The 16,073-nt window shown below is 47.9% G+C and overlaps 1 protein-coding gene across 1 annotated transcript in view; it reads left to right on the forward strand.

Moving 5' to 3' along the window:
- TAF1C (TATA-box binding protein associated factor, RNA polymerase I subunit C) overlaps positions 1 to 15,261 on the forward strand; it is a 49,162-nt gene extending 33,901 nt beyond the window's left edge. The window contains exons 13-15 of the mRNA XM_040339932.1: positions 2,906 to 3,083; positions 5,189 to 5,326; positions 13,594 to 15,261. Of these exons, the coding sequence (XP_040195866.1) occupies positions 2,906 to 3,083; positions 5,189 to 5,326; positions 13,594 to 15,215 (1,938 nt within the window). The 3' untranslated portion in view covers positions 15,216 to 15,261. The remainder of the gene's footprint in view (positions 1 to 2,905; positions 3,084 to 5,188; positions 5,327 to 13,593) is intronic.
- The last annotated feature ends 812 nt before the right edge of the window (positions 15,262 to 16,073 follow it).

Consider the following 16,073-nt stretch of genomic DNA (forward strand, 5'->3'; position numbering starts at 1 on the left):
GCGAGCGCGCTCCCGTGATACAGCGGCGGGCATAGCCGCCGACTGTATCACTCGGTCCCGCCCCCCAGCCAATGGCTGCGCTGCTATCAATCCGTCCAGCCTAGCCAATCAACGGGCAGGCTGGGAACCATAGACCATCACATGGACGTGCTCGGGACTTTCGAGGGGTCAGGTAAGTAAAGCGGGGGGGGGGCGGTACCATCGGATGTTTTTTCACCTTAATGCATAGGATGCATTAAGGTGAAAAAACATTTACCTTTACAATCCCTTTAAGGCACCTCTGGCTCACTGCTACTATGACCTAACACTCCGATTGACTCCTTATCGGACCACCCCTCCGCTGAGCATAGAAAATAAAGTAAACAAACGCAATCGTACAGCACATACAAAAAAAGCTCCTTCCGGAGGAAGTCCCTGTGACGAAACATGTTGACAATAGATGTGACGCCAGATTCTCTGGAACCCAGACGTGATGGGGCTGCCATATTGGTTGTTACTCTTTCTGCCTAAATGTGAGTTATATTTTACAAAAGCTTAGAAAATCTAGACAAGTAAAACGTCATTGCGTAGCGCATAAAAAAAATAAAAATCTCTTGTTATAAAATTGCACTCACATTTAGGCAGAGAGAATAACCAATATGGCAGCCTCAGCACTTCTGGGTTCCCAGAGCGCCTGACATTGCGTCTGTTGTCCACACGTTTCTTCACAAGGACTTTCTCAGGAATGTCGGGCCGTGTCGTTTGCTTTTCTATGCTGAGCCGAGGGCTGGTCCAATAAAGGAGTTCATCGGAGTGTAAGGTGACAGCCGTGGTGAGCCAGAGGGAAGCTGGAGGTCATTTTATAACCTAAGTTGTGCTGGAATGACCTGAGGGGTGTACAGAATATTTTGAGGTATGATGTCCTGGTGAGTGGGACACACCAAGCGGTCTCCTGGCTTGTCAAATATACAGTGAGAGTGGAAGAACAGACCAGGAGTCTAAAAATGTCCAGTTCCCCCGTCTACACTAAATGGAGAAATAATAACCGCTGTTGCTGTTAGAAAGAAGCTACAATGGGAAAAGTACACAACCGGCCAGTGGCCCAGGGGGTTTGGAGGTTGGGACTATGCGGGTTTGGAGGTTGGGACTGTCATGGACCTTGGAATGCGGAAGTGTTCCTCCTTGAAATCTGTTACACAGTGGGGGGTCTTCTGCTCTGTCTTAAAGCTCCAGACGGCTCCATTGTTCTGTGTCTGGCTATTGTGTACATTGATTGCCCCCTGGGGCTTCTGTCTCATTACACATAACAGTCCCTCCATTCAAGCTATCGGGCCAATCCCTGCTGACTCATTTTCAAGTCCTCATTTGCATGGCTAAGGAGGACCTGAAGGAGGACTACATGTACTTTACAATTGACCAATAGGAAAGCGATTGTTGGGGGCGGGATGTTCCAAATTTTGTTTAAAAGTGTGTTGTGTACTTCCAATAAAGGTCTTCCTGTTTGAACTTACATACAGCCTGCCTGGTGTTTGTTCTAATGGATTACGAACGGCACATAGCTGTAGTTCGGATCCCGGAGCCTTGGATGACCGAACCATCAGATGTTGCGATCTGCAAGCTGACTCACTAGTAGTAGAGGAGTGTCGGGAGAGCAGAAGCGAGCGAGCAAGGGTCTCGTTACAGGGACTATGGGGGTTTGGAGGTTGGGACTATGGGGGTTTGGAGGTTAGGGCTTTGCAAGGGGGTTGGAGGTTAGGGCTTTGCAGGGGGGGGGGGGTGTTGGAGGTTAGGGCTTTGCGGGGGAGTTGGAGGTTAGGGCTTTGCGGGGGAGTTGAAGGTTAGGGCTTTGCGGGTTGGGGGGGGGGAATAGGAGGTTAGAACTACAGCGAGCAGCAGTATTGATTTATTTCAGGGATTTGTATAGTGCCGTCAATTTACGCAGCACTTTACATATATATTGTACATTCCCATCAGTCCCTGCCCCCAAGGAGCTTACAATCTAACGTTCCTAACTCGCATACATACTGGGGCCAATTTAGACAGGAACCAATTAACCTACCAGCATGTCTTTGGAGTTTTGGGGAGGTTGGGGGCTAGTGGGGGTAGGAGGTTGGGGGCTAGTGGGGGTAGGAGGTTGGGGACTACAGGGGGTAGGAGGTTGGGGACTACAGGGGGTAGGAGGTTGGGGGCTAGTGGGGGTAGGAGATTGGGGACTACAGGGGGTAGGAGGTTGGGGGCTAGTGGGGGTAGGAGATTGGGGACTACAGGGGGTAGGAGGTTGGGGGCTAGTGGGGGTAGGAGATTGGGGACTACAGGGGGTAGGAGATTGGGGGCTAGTGGGGGTAAGAGGTTGGGGACCACAGGGGGTAGGAGGTTGGGGACCACAGGGGGTAGGAGGTTGGGGGCTACAGGGGGTAGGAGGTTGGGGGCTACAGGGGGTAGGAGGTTGGGGGCTACAGGGGCTAGGAGGTTGGGGACTACAGGGGGTAGGAGGTTGGGGGCTAGTGGGGGTAGGAGGTTGGGGGCTGGTGGGGGTAGGAGGTTGGGGACCACAGGGGGTAGGAGGTTGGGGGCTACAGGGGGTAGGAGGTTGGGGGCTACAGGGGGTAGGAGGTTGGGGGCTACAGGGGGTAGGAGGTTGGGGGCTACAGGGGGTAGGAGGTTGGGGGCTAGTGGGGGTAGGAGGTTGGGGGCTGGGGACTACAGGGGGTAGGAGGTTGGGGGCTAGTGGGGGTAGGAGGTTGGGGACTACAGGGGGTAGGAGGTTAGGGCTTATTACTTTGTTCTGCTTGAGCCAAGCACAGGTTCGCTTTTTAGAATCAGAGATTGGAGGGTGTTATTCTGGAGCCATAGAACTAATACTGAATATATTTTCCAGCGCTGGTCTTTTTCTGGTCTGTCCTACTCTTTATTTCCTCTCTTATAGTTCTCTGTTTACATCATGGACGACCGATTCCCTCTGGTACCGCTGGCTAAATGGACGCACATGCTGGAGAGGCCGCCTGCGTTTGTCAGCGTCATTCCAGGAGGTCAGACTGAGAGGACCAACAAGATCCTTCTGGGAACCCAGCACAGCCAGGAGAGGGTGCTGCTGCAGTACTCAGGTACCCCCGGCTGTGCAATACTGGGCACGCCACATTGGAGTATTTCTTGCTAAAGTGCTGCAGTTTAAAGGTTTACATTAAGACCCCTTTCACACTAAGGGCGTTTTGCAGGCGCTATAGCGTTAAAAATGGCGCCTGCAATACGCCCTAAAACAGCTGCTCCATTCACTCCAGTGTGAAAGCTCGAGGGCTTTCACACTGGAGCAGTGCGCTGGCAGGGCGTCAGAAAAAGTCCTGCCAGTAGCTTCTTTGGAGCGCATTGGGAGCGGTGAACTTATTGCTCCTAATGCGCTCCTGCCTATTGAAATCAATAGGCAGCGCCCACGTACCGCTGGCTTTTTGGGCGGTTTTAACCCTTTTTTCGGCCACTAGCGGGGGTTAAAGCGACATCGACCGAAAAGCGCTGCAAATCCAACAGTAAAGCGCCGCTAAAAATTGCACCGTTTTACCGCCGATGCTCGAGGCAGCTCGGTGTGAAAGGGCTCTTAGAGAAGGAAGGTCATGCGTTGAAGCTAAACTTTAGGCAAATAGCTACCGTATTTATCGGGGTATTGCGCGCTCCGGCGTATAGCGCGCACCCCTAAATTTGACCCTAAAATCCTGTAAAAAAAACATTTTATTACATTTTACTACTTACAGTTTTGGTGTCTTGCCCGGCGGCCTCGTCCGGTCCGGCGTCCGTCTGCGGCCTCGGTGGTGTCCTCCCGCGCTGTCTTCATGTCGAATCCCTGCTTCCCGCGCTCAGTTTGAAGCCTCCGCCGACGTATACCGAGCGCAGTACACTCGGGTATATTCGGCCAGGCTCGGCTTCTCACGCATAAACGTCACAGACTACGAGCGAAGCCGAGCCTGGCCGAATGTACCCGAGCGTACTGCGCTCGGTATATGTCAGCGCAGGCATTCAAACACGGTGCGGGTATCGGCGTATATCGCGCACCCACGATTTTCAGGGCAAAAAAGTGTGCAGTATTCGCAGATAAATACGGTAAATACACATGATAAAGCGAAGCTCCACCCTCCACCTCCACTCCCGCTCATCGGAACCCTCCCCCCCTCCGGTGTCACATTTGACACCTTTCAGGGGGAGGGGGGTGCAGATACCTGTCTAAAGACAGGTATTTGCACCCACTTCCGGCCACACAGTCAGCGCTTCACTTCCTGGTTTCCTCACCAAGGATGGCGGAGGGAGCAGCAGAGAGACGAGTCTGCTGCGGACGGCGCTGGACTCCAGGACAGGTAAGTGTCCTAATATTAAAAGTCAGCAGCTGCAGTATTTTGGCCGGCGTAAGCGCGCCTAATTCAAATGAGGATGTGGGGGGCGTGTTTTATGTATATTACTTGTGACCCGACGTGATTGACAATTTTTACGAACGGCGCATGCGCCGTCCGTGTACATATCCCAGTGTGCGTTGCTCCAAAGTACGCCGCAAGGACGTATTGGTTTCGACGTGAACGTAAATTACGTCCAGCCCCATTCACGGACGACTTACGCAAACGACGTCAAATTTCGACGCGGGAACGACGGCCATACTTAACATTGACTAGTCCAGCTATTTGATGGAATAACTTTACGCCGGAAATGCCCTACGTAAACGGCGTATCTTTCCTGCGACGGGCGCACGTACGTGAATCGGCGTATCTAGGCATTTATATATTCTACGCCGAACTCAACAGAAGCGCCACCTAGCGGCCAAAGGAAAAATTGCACCCTAAGATATAACGGTGCAGGCCGTCGTATCTTAGATAGGTTTAAGTGTATCTCAGTTTGAGAATACACTTAAACTTAGGACGGCGCAGATTCCGAGTTAGGTCGGCGTATCTACTGATACGCCGGCCTAACTATCTCTGAATCTGGCTAATAATGATTATTAGAGGGCAACATTCATTTGTGGGTGGCGTTCAGCTTTCTGGAACTGCTTTACGTTCTGCACAGATCATAGAAATGGGTCAATAGGAATGTGCAGAGATGTGTCTTAGGTTAGGACAGGCTAGGATTCAGCAGTGACCCAGGGGGTTTGGGAGGGTGCTGGAGATATGTGCTCCTCTAGGTGGCGCTACTTCTAATACCCTTTCCTCATTGAAATGTGTGTTGCTTTTTACTCCAGGAGGTGATATGAACCCTTGCCAACTGCACCTACCCGCAGTGAGACTCCCACAGAATTCAGAGTCCCTCCATCATCTGGATCCATTACAGCCCCATCAAAGGGAGATTGTGGCACAGAGACTGGGATCTCCGATGGCAGGTAAGTGTCCCCATGTGCTGCACGAGTACTGACCTCCCTGGTGAGGGATCATTAGTCCTTACACTTAGGGCTAGATTCACGTAGAATCGCGTAACTTTGTGCGGGCGTAACGTATCCTATTTACGTTACGCCTCCAACTTTTACAGGCAAGTGCCGTATTCTCAAAAAAAAGTTGCGGCGGCGTAGCATAAATAGGCCGGCGTAAGCCCGCCTAATTCAAATTGTGAAGAGGTGGGCGTGTTATGTAAAACAGGCTTGACCCGACGTGATTGACGTTTTTCCCGAACGGCGCATGTGCCGTCCGTGGAATTTCCCAGTGTGCATTGCTCCAAAGTACGCCGCAAGGACGTCATTGGTTTCGACGTGAACGTAAATGACGTCCAGCCCCATTCACGGACGACTTACGCAAAACGACTTATGTAACTTTTTCAAATTTCGACGCGGGAACGACGGCCATACTTAACATTGGTACGCCGCAGTTATGCCTCATATAGCAGGGGCAACATTACGCCGGGAAAAGCCTAACGTAAGCGGCGTATCTTTACTGCGTCGGCCGCGCGTACGTTCGTGAATTCGCGTATCTAGCTAATTTACATATTTTGACGCGTAAATCAGCGTACACGCCCCTAGCGGCCAGCGGAAAAATGCAGTTACGATCCGACGGCGTAAGAGACTTACGCCTGTCGGATCTAATGGATATCTATGCGTAACTGATTCTAAGAATCAGGCGCATAGATACGACCGGCCGGACGCAGAGATACGATGGCGTATCTGGAGATACGCCGTCGTATCTCCTCTAAAAATCTGGCCCTTAGTCTACAGACTGGCAGAGCAGTGTCCTTGGTTCGAGACTGAAATCCGCCGAGGCCGATCATAAACCTGGTGTAAGGCAGATAGTAGCAAAGATAGGCAGACGATAGATTCTCCCGTGTAGTTCTGGGCTGATTCCTCACCGTTCTCATGATCATTGAAACTCCACGAGGTGAGATCTTTACATGGAGCCCCAGACTGAGGAAGGTGACAGTTATTTTGTGTTTCTTCCATTTGTGAATAATCACAACTGTTGTCACCCTCTCACCAAGCTGCTTGGCGGTGGTCTTGTAGTCCATTCCAGCCTTGTGTAGGTCTACAATCTTGTCCCTGACATCCTTGGACAGATCTTTGGTCTTGGCCATGGTGGAGAGATTGGAATCTGATTGATTGCTTCTGTGGACAGGTGTCTTTTATACAGGTAACAAGCTGAGATTAGGAGCACTTCCTTTAACCACTTCCCGCCCGGCCTATTGCAAAATGACGGCCGGGCGCGCAACAGGGCTGGGTTTTACGACTGGACGTCATATGACATCCAGCCAGATAAAAGCCGCCGCGCATCGCAGCGATCGGTGGAGCGGTGTGTGAGTTTGACACACCGCTACACAGATCTCGGTAAAGAGCCTCTGACGGAGGCTCTTTACCATGTGATCAGCCATGTCCAATCACGGCCGTTCACAATGTAAACAGGAAGAGCCGTTTATCAGCTTTTCCTCACTTGCGTTTGACAGATGCGAGTAGAGGAGAGCCGATCAGCGGCTGTGTCAAAAGTGTCCACCATAAGGTCGCAGTACCGATAAAAATCGCAGATCGCCGCCATTACTAGTAAAAAAAAAAATCCCCTATTTTGTAGACTTTTGCGCAAACCAATCAATAAATGCTTATTGCGTTTTTTTTTTTACGAAAAATATGTAGAAGAATACGTATCGGCCTAAACTGAGGATTTTTTATATATATATATATATATATATATATATATATATTATATATATATATATATATTTGGGGATATTTATTACAGCAAAAAGTAAAAAATATAATTTTTTCAAAATTCTATTTTTGTTTATAGCGCCAAAAATAAAAACCGCAGAGGTGATCAAATACCACCAAAATAAAGCTCTATTTGTGGGGAAAAAAAGACGTCAATTTTGTTTGGGAGCCACGTCGCACGACCGCGCAATTGTCAGTTAAAGCGACGCAGTGCCGAATCGCAAAAAGTGGCCCAGTCATTGACCAGCAAAATGGTTCAGGCTGAAAAGTGGTTAAAGCTCTTGCTACCAGCAGCTGTTTATAAAGGGGGGTGACAGACAAGTGGTTAAAGCTAAAAAAGTAGCAGGGGGGGGGGGGGGGGTCGGTTGCAAACGAGCGGAATTTCCCCTTTTTGGGTGAACTTCCACTTTGAATGACTTGCCTCTCAAGCCAATTCTGACACTTCTATCCAACATGTTAAAGTCATAATTTTTTTGCTAGAGAATTACTTACAATTTTTTTGTTAGCACAGACCCTAGAATGGTGGTCGTTGCAAATGTTTACGGTGTATGGTATTTGCGCAGCAATATTTTTTAAACGCTTTTTTTGGGGGGGGGGGGGGGATTAAAAAAAACAAAACGCTAAAGTTAGAACGATTGAATAGATACTGAACATGTCATGCTTTAACCACTTAAGACCCGGACCTTTAGGCAGCTAAATGCCCAGGCCAGGTTTTGCGATTCGGCACTGCGTCGCTTTAACAGACAATTGCGCGGTCGTGCGACGTGCCTCCCAAACAAAATTGGCGTCCTTTTCTTCCCACAAATAGAGCTTTCTTTTGGTGGTATTTGATCACCTCTGCGGTTTTTATTTTTTGCGCTATAAACAAAAATAGAGCGACAATTTTGAAAAAAATTCAATATTTTTTACTTTTTGCTGTAATAAATATCCCCCAAAAACATATATACTTTTTTTTTCCTCAGATTAGGCCGATACGTATTCTTCTACCTATTTTTGGTAAAAAAAATCGCAATAAGCGTTTATCGATTTGGTTTGCGCAAAATTTATAGCGTTTACAAAATAGGGGATATTTTTATTGCATTTTTATTATTCTTTTTTTTTTTTACTACTAATGGCGGCGATCATCGATTTTTTTTCGTGACTGCGACTTTATGGCGGACACTTCGGACAATTTTGACACATTTTTGGGACCATTGTCATTTTCACAGCAAAAAATGCATTTAAATTGCATTGTTTATTGTGAAAATGACAGTTGCAGTTTGGGAGTTAACCACAGGGGGTGCTGTAGGAGTTAGGGTTCACCTAGTGTGTGTTTACAACTGTAGGGGGGTGTGGCTGTAGGACTGACGTCATCGATCGAGTCTCCCTATAAAAGGGATCACTCGATCGATGCGCCGCCACAGTGAAGCATGGGGAAGCCGTGTTTACATACGACTCTCCCCGTTCTTCAGCTCCGGGGAGCGATCGCGACGGAGCGGCTATAAACGAATATATTTTCGTTTATAGCCGCGCCGTCGTCCAGGATCGCTCCCCGAGGTAAGCCGCACGCAGCGGGGGGTCCCGATCGGACCCCCAACCCGCGGAAAGGCAAGGACGTATATATACGCCCATCTGCCTGTCCGTGCCATTTTGCGGACGTAAATAGTCGTGCGGCGGGCGTTAAGTGGTTAATATTACAATCACTTGTGGAATGGCGCCAAACTACAGTACTTAAAAATCTCCATAGTTGACGCTTTCAAAAGTTTTACAGGTTTCCTGTTTAGAGTTGCAGAGGATAAAAACAATAAGGTAAACTGTCAGCGCGAAAGACTAGTGCATAACAAATGTAAATGCATATGGACAAAGGATAGATCTAAAAAACAGTCCCAGTTCTTTAGTCCATATTCTAATATGTGGTAATAACCAGTCCTTTAACCACTTAAGCCCCGGACCAATATGCTGCCTAAAGACCCAAGGGGTTTTTACAGTTCGGGACTGCGTCGCTTTAACAGACAATTGCGCGGTCGTGCGACGTGGCTCCCAAACAAAATTGGCGTTCTTTTTTCCCCACAAATAGAGCTTTCTTTTGGTGGTATTTGATCACCTCTGCGGTTTTTATTTTTTGCGCTATAAACAAAAATAGAGCGACAATTTAAAAAAAAAATGCAATATTTTTTACTTTTTGCTGCAATAAATATCCCCCAAAAACATATATAAAAAAAAAAATTTCCTCAGTTTAGGCCGATACGTATTCTTCTACCTATTTTTGGTAAAAAAAATCGCAATAATCGTTTATCGGTTGGTTTGCGCAAAATTTATAGCGTTTACAAAATAGGGGATAGTTTTTTTGCATTTTTATTTTTTTTACTAGTAATGGCGGTGATCAGCGATTTTTTTTCATGACTGCGACATTATGGCGGACACTTCGGACAATTTTGACACATTTTTGGGACCATTGTCATTTTCACAGCAAAAAGTGCATTTAAATTGCATTCTTTATTGTGAAAATGACAGTTGCAGTTTGGGAGTTAAACACAGGGGGCGCTGTAACATTTAGGGATCACCTAGTGTGTGTTTACAACTGTAGGGGGGTGTGGCTGTAGGACTGACGTCATCGATCGAGTCTCCCTATAAAAGGGATCACTCGATCGATGCGCCGCCATAGTGAAGCACGGGGAAGCCGTGTTTACATACAGCTCTCCCCGTTCTTCAGCTCCCCGAGCAGACCCGACCTCCGCATGTACCGGGGGGGGTCCCGATCGGACCCCCCACCCACGTCTAGCAGAGGACGTACAGGTACGTACATGTGCCTGTCCGTGCCATTCTGCCGACGTAAATGTACATGAGGAGGTCGGGAAGTGGTTAAAGGAGGGGAGGAGAGGGATAGGAGGATGGTAGGCGGCAGCTGTCCTCAGAAAAAGCCGGCTCTGTAAGGGGAAGACAGGGGAACAAAACAGAACGCGCCACCAGACGCAGCGTGCCACGCTAAAACCTCCGATTCACATGGTGCTAGTCTGAGAATGGAAGAGCCAACAATCGGCAGAAACATCCTGCAGTTTCTGCCGATTGTCGGCTCTTCCATTCTCAGACTAGCACCATGTGAATCGGAGGTTTTAGCGTGGCACGCTGCGTCTGGTGGCGCTTCCTGTTTTGTTCCCCAGAGTTACAAAGGAGGTCTTGGGCTGGAATTATTGGTCTCGCTCTAACGTTCGCGGCGATACCTCACATGTGTGGGTTGAATGGTGTTTACATATGCGCGTGTGACTTGCGTATGTGTCCGCTTCTGTGTGAGAGCTCGCAAGGACGGGGGTGCTTTACATTTTTTTTTTTTTTTTTTTTTTTTTTTATTGTTTATCTATTTATTTATTTATTTTTGACACTTTCCTATTACATTTTTTTTTTTTTTTTTATCACTTTTATTATCATTAAGCCCCTTTTACACCTGCGGACCGTGGCCCGGATTTAGAGAGATCTGCCTATCTTTCGGCGGGCGTAACGTATCTCAGATACGTTACGCCGCCGTAAATTAGGGCGCAAGTTCCCTATTCAGAAAGAACTTGCGTCCTATGTTACGGCAGCGTAACATATGTGGTCCGGCGTAAGCCCGCTTAATTCAAATGGGGATGATGTGGGCGTGTTTTATTTAAATTTAGTGTGACCCCACGTATTTGACGCATGCGCCGTTCGTGAAAGAATCCCAGTGCGCATGCTCGAAATTACGCCGCAAATCGTCATTGCTTTAGACGTGAACGTAACTTACGTACAGCCCTATTCGCGAACGACTTGCGCAAATGACGTAAAATTTTCAAAATTCGACGCGGGAACGACGTCCATACTTAACATAGGATACCCCTCATATAGAAGGGGTAACTTTACGCCGGAAAAAGCCTAACATAAACAGCGTAAAAAAATGCGTACGTTTCTGAATCGGCGTATCTACCTAATTTGCATATTCCTCGCGTAAATATACGGAAGCGCCACCTAGCAGCCAGCGTAAATATGCAGCCTAAGATACGACGGTGTAAGACACTTATGCCGGTCGAATCTTAGGGAAATCTATGTGTAACTGATTCTATAAAACAGGCGCATAGATATGACTCCGCACACTCAGAGTTACGACGGCGTATCCGTATACGACGGCATGTCCTGATCCTGCCCAGTCACAGAAGCCTTTGTATTATGTGAATTAATTCACAAAATACAAAGGCTTCTTTGAATGGGTAAGCAGAGGGGATGGACAGGCATAGCTGTGGTGTGTGCCTCTCCTCTCTCATAGCCCCGGGTGTCAGTGTATGCTCTGGTTTACAACTACCCGATGATCCTGCATTCTTTTTACTCCACTGTTCTCAGATCCCAGTTCAGACCTATAGAAGATCAGTACTGTGTCATATGATTAATGCAGCTAAAGCAGCCCTTCCTTTGCACTGGAGAGATATCGGGCCCCCATCGATCCTAGACTGGATAAATAGGGTGAGAGAGATAGAAGCCATGGAGGACTTAGGCCCCGTACACACACGAGAGGATCTATCCGCTGGAATTTATCCGCGGATCACTTTCAGCGGATAGATATTTATCCGCGGATATTTTTTTCGGGCCGATGGTTTTCCAGCGGATCAAAATTTCTTAGCATGCTAAGAAATTGATCCGCTGGAATCCAGTCCAGCGGATTGATCCGATGGTCTGTACAGACTCACCGGATCAATCCGTCCGATTCCATCCCTCGCATGCGTCGTAATGATTCGACGCATGCGTGTAAGTCCTTATATTACAGCGTCGCGCACGTCGCAGCGCCATCATGGCGGCGACGGCGCGACACGTCACCGCGAAGGGAATTCCGCGCGGATTTTGATCTCATGGTTAGTACAACCATGAGATCAAAATCCGCCAGAGGATTTATCCGCGCAAAAACGGTCCTCCGGACCGTTTCCGCGGATAAATCCTCTCGTGTGTCCTCTCAGCCAAGGGTAAGAAAAACCAATATGAAGAAAGATGGAAGAGTTGAACCTACCGTATTTATCATGGTATAACGCGCTACCGCGTATACCGCTCACTCCTAAAGTTTCCCCCGAAATTCCTGTAAAAAAAAAAGTTATATGATTTTATTACTTACAGTTTTGGTGTCTTCCCAGCGTCCATCGTCCGGTCCGGCGTCCGTCTGCGGCCTCGATGGTGTCCTCCCGGCTTCTCCAGCACACGCCTCAAATCGAGTCCCCGCTTCCCACGCTCAGTTCGAATGCCTCCGCCGACATATACCGAGTGCAGTACACTCGGGTACATTCGGCAAGGCTCGGCTTCGCTTGCGCTCTGTGACGTTTATGCGTGAGCACGAGCGAAGCCGAGACTAGCCGAATGTACCCGAGTGTACTGCACTCGGTATATGTCGGCGCAGGATTTTAAACTGAGCGGGGGAAGCGGCTATCGGCGTATATCGCGCACCCACGATTTTCCCCTTATTTTAAGGGGAAAATAGTGCGCGATATACGCCGATAAATACGGTATTTAGAAAATCGGACGAGGGGAAGAGACTACTGGATGAGATAGAACAATGAGGAGTAAAGGAAGGGAAAGAAAAAGAGACGCTCCCTGCATAGGGTGAAGGACAAACTTCTGCTTCTTCCAGACCTATAATTTAATAGAAAGGGATTTTTTTTTTTTGGAGGGAAGTGGGGTTAGGGTAGGCTCTTCGCCTGTCTCTCTGTGTGATAGAGAAGGTGAAGGAAAGGGGGAAAATAGGGGTTATAGTGGAAAGATGGACAGTTACCCAATTAATAGCCTGTTGGTTTCAGTATAGGTTAATGAGGAAATAATACAAATGTTTGTAGAAGCCGTCTGCATGCCTAGGTGCTGATTTTATACACCTGTGGTCATGGAGGTGATTGGAACACCCAAATACAATATCCGGAGGGGTGTCCCAATACTTCTGGAAATATATTGTATACTGTGTGTGTATATAATGATTTTTGGGTGGTGGGATGTTAATAATATGGCGGGTGTTGAAACAATCACTTCCATCTGACAGCCAGCAGTCAGCTTGTTGGATTTGAATACACTGGGGTGGGTTTACTAAAGGCAAATAGATAGTTCAGTTGCTCCAGAGCTTAATAAATGAGGTGGACCTCTGCAGACTTCCATCATCCAATCATGTGCAAGCAAAAATCTGTTGTTTTTTGTGTAGCATGTTATTGGGTATTTTTTGCAAAGTGAAGCTTCATCTCATTTACTAAGCTCTGGAGCATCTTCACTTGCAGAATGCAGTCTATTTGCCTTTAGTAAATCCACCCCATTGTGTGTGTAGAACCCACTGTTGTACAATGGTGGCAGCATAACAAAAAAACTATATTGTGTGGCATAATGAGGAACATACTGGAAATAGATTTCTGGTGTTCATACAGTTTATTCAGAAACTTGCAACATTCAAATACAGTTGAAAAAATAAATAGTTTTCTTTTATAATGTCTCACTTCCCTGAATTCTTTGTCTGTTCCCAGGATTGGCTGCCGCATGCACCGTTCTTAATCCAGAATTCCTGGTGCTTTTCCATCTGACAGAGGCTGGTGATGTCTTTACTCAGCAGTTGGCATACAAGAGGTCTCTGGCTCCGAGCTCCAACCATTTTTCCGGAGGGAATCCAAGTTGTACAGTCGAGAGGACAGTGGCTAATGACACCCCAACAGAGCAGATTTCAGAAGCTGTCACCATTGAATTAGACACTTCTGGCCAAGATCCAGAAAGTGGACCAAACCTGGGAGCTGTAGAACGTTCTCCTGAAACTGTCTCCACCAATGGAATTCACGCCACGAGTCCTATCTACGAGGTAATGTCTAGTTCTCCACCTTCGTTCAGCACCAAGTCTAAACTTTCCTTCAGCAAGTGGATCCATCGTGTACTCAATATCTGCAAAGGAAGCGTAGAGGAGCTCCAGCGTCCGGGATGCAAGATTAACAAGTTGTTCCGTGCAGAAGAGTTACGGGAAACTCCTCAGGAGGTAGATCGATTGCGAGATTGCTTACGTCAAGGTATGAGAACGGGCAAACTCATAAAATTGGGCTCCACGACCAGGTCTGAGACGGTGGAGCTTGTGCGCGCCGAGAGCTGGAAAGACCCATTAAGCCAGAGGCTTACCGCAGCTTGGGAGGGACGGCTTAAACAGTTGTGGGACGACCACAAAGGCCTGAATAAGGTCAGCAAGATGCAGGCTCTTCGAGAGAAGAGACGAAGACAAAAGCTGCAGAGGGCTCAAAGCCAAAGCTCCTTAACAGGAAGTCTTTTGTCCTCTCTTAGTTTCCGTTCTGATGTTTACGAGACAGAAGCCAGTTCCCCGTGGTCTTACGATAGTGCCCCGGTGGCAGACGTGGACACGTCGGTCTATTCTGCTGTCAGTGAAAAGCAAGGTAATGCGGTCTCTCTTGACCAAATTTCTAACTGTAGTTTCCAGTCGGGGCCTTCAACAAGGTCAGACCTCTTCCGTGTTAGACTGGCACAAGCCAACTTAAATGTAAGTGACTCAAAGTTATCAGAAACTTGTCCTATCATCTCCTCACAGTCCCTGCGCTCTAAGGGGATCCCTAAAGAGAGGAGGAGGACGCTGCAAGAATTCATGAGCAGAGACCCGCCAACCAGCGTTCCTACACAGATATTTCAGGAGACAGCCCTGTCCCAGAACTCACAGACCCCCCCGTGGTCCTCACAAACTCTCCCAACGGACACTGAGATGCAAACTTGCTCAAAGCTCCCTCCAGGGACAACCTTCTCTCAGAGTTCCCAGACCCTCTCGCAAAGCTTGCAGCGACAGACCTCTCCACAGCGGTCTCAGACTCTCTCAACAGCCACTAGGATGCAAACCAGCTCACAGCTCTCTCAGGGGATGACCTCATCTCAGGGCTTGCAGACCCCTGTCCAGCCACAGACCCCTTCACGGTACTCACAGACTCAAACTCTCTCAACGCGCACTGGGATGCTAACCCGCTCACAGCTCTCTCAGGGGACAACCTTCTCTCAGAGTTCCCAGTTCCTCTCACAAAGCCTCCAGCCACAGACTTCCTCACAGCGCTCAGCAACGCAAACCCGTTTGCAGCAGCCACCAGCTAAAAAGTTTCGTATGGGGTTCTAATTTTTTGCTCTTGTGGCCGATTCTCAACATCATCCTTCACATAATTCCCTTGTGTGTGTGTTTTTTTTTTTTTTTTAAATATATATTTATCTGCATTTGTAAGAAGAAGTTTGCCCTTCTCCGATCAAAGTTCATCTTTTGGTTGATTTTAGAAGTGAAATTAAAGAGTACCTTAAAGTGGAGGTTCACCCAAAAACTTAATTTTTAACATTATATTGAGGCTCGTTTTGTGAAGCAGAATCGGGTGTTTTTTTTTAAATCGAAGCCGTACTTACCGTTTTAAAGATAGATGTTCTCCGCCGCTTCCGGGTATGGGCTGCGGGACTGGGCGTTCCTATTTGATTGACAGGCTTCCGACGGTCGCATACATCGCGTCACGATTTTCCGAAAGTAGCCGAGCGTTGGTGCGCAGGCGCCGTATAGAGCAACACCGACGTTCGGCTTCCTTCGGCTACTCGTGACGCAATGTATGCGACCGTCGGAAGCCTGTCAATCAAATAGGAACGCCCAGTCCCGAAGACCATACCCGGAAGCGGCGGAGAAGATCGCTCTCTAAAACGGTAAGTACTGCTTCGATTTAAAAATAAAACACCCGATTCCCCTTCACAAAATGAGCCTCAATCTAATGTTAAAGCGGGAGTTCACCCGAAAAACAATTTTTAAGTGGTTGTAACCCCTTACCTATACCCAGTGAAGTGACTGGCCTCAGGTGATGCACAGAGATGGAACAAATCCTCCTACATAAGTTGGATTTATTTATCTACAGCCGTCTGTCCCCTACACCCATTCAAAGTGCAGAATTTACACAGGATCTCTCAGCTCTGAAAAGCAGGGGGGCGGAGAGCTGAAGTTACATCA

This window comes from Rana temporaria, chromosome 2 (genome assembly GCF_905171775.1).
Source record: "Rana temporaria chromosome 2, aRanTem1.1, whole genome shotgun sequence".
Taxonomy (NCBI): Eukaryota; Metazoa; Chordata; class Amphibia; order Anura; family Ranidae; genus Rana; species Rana temporaria.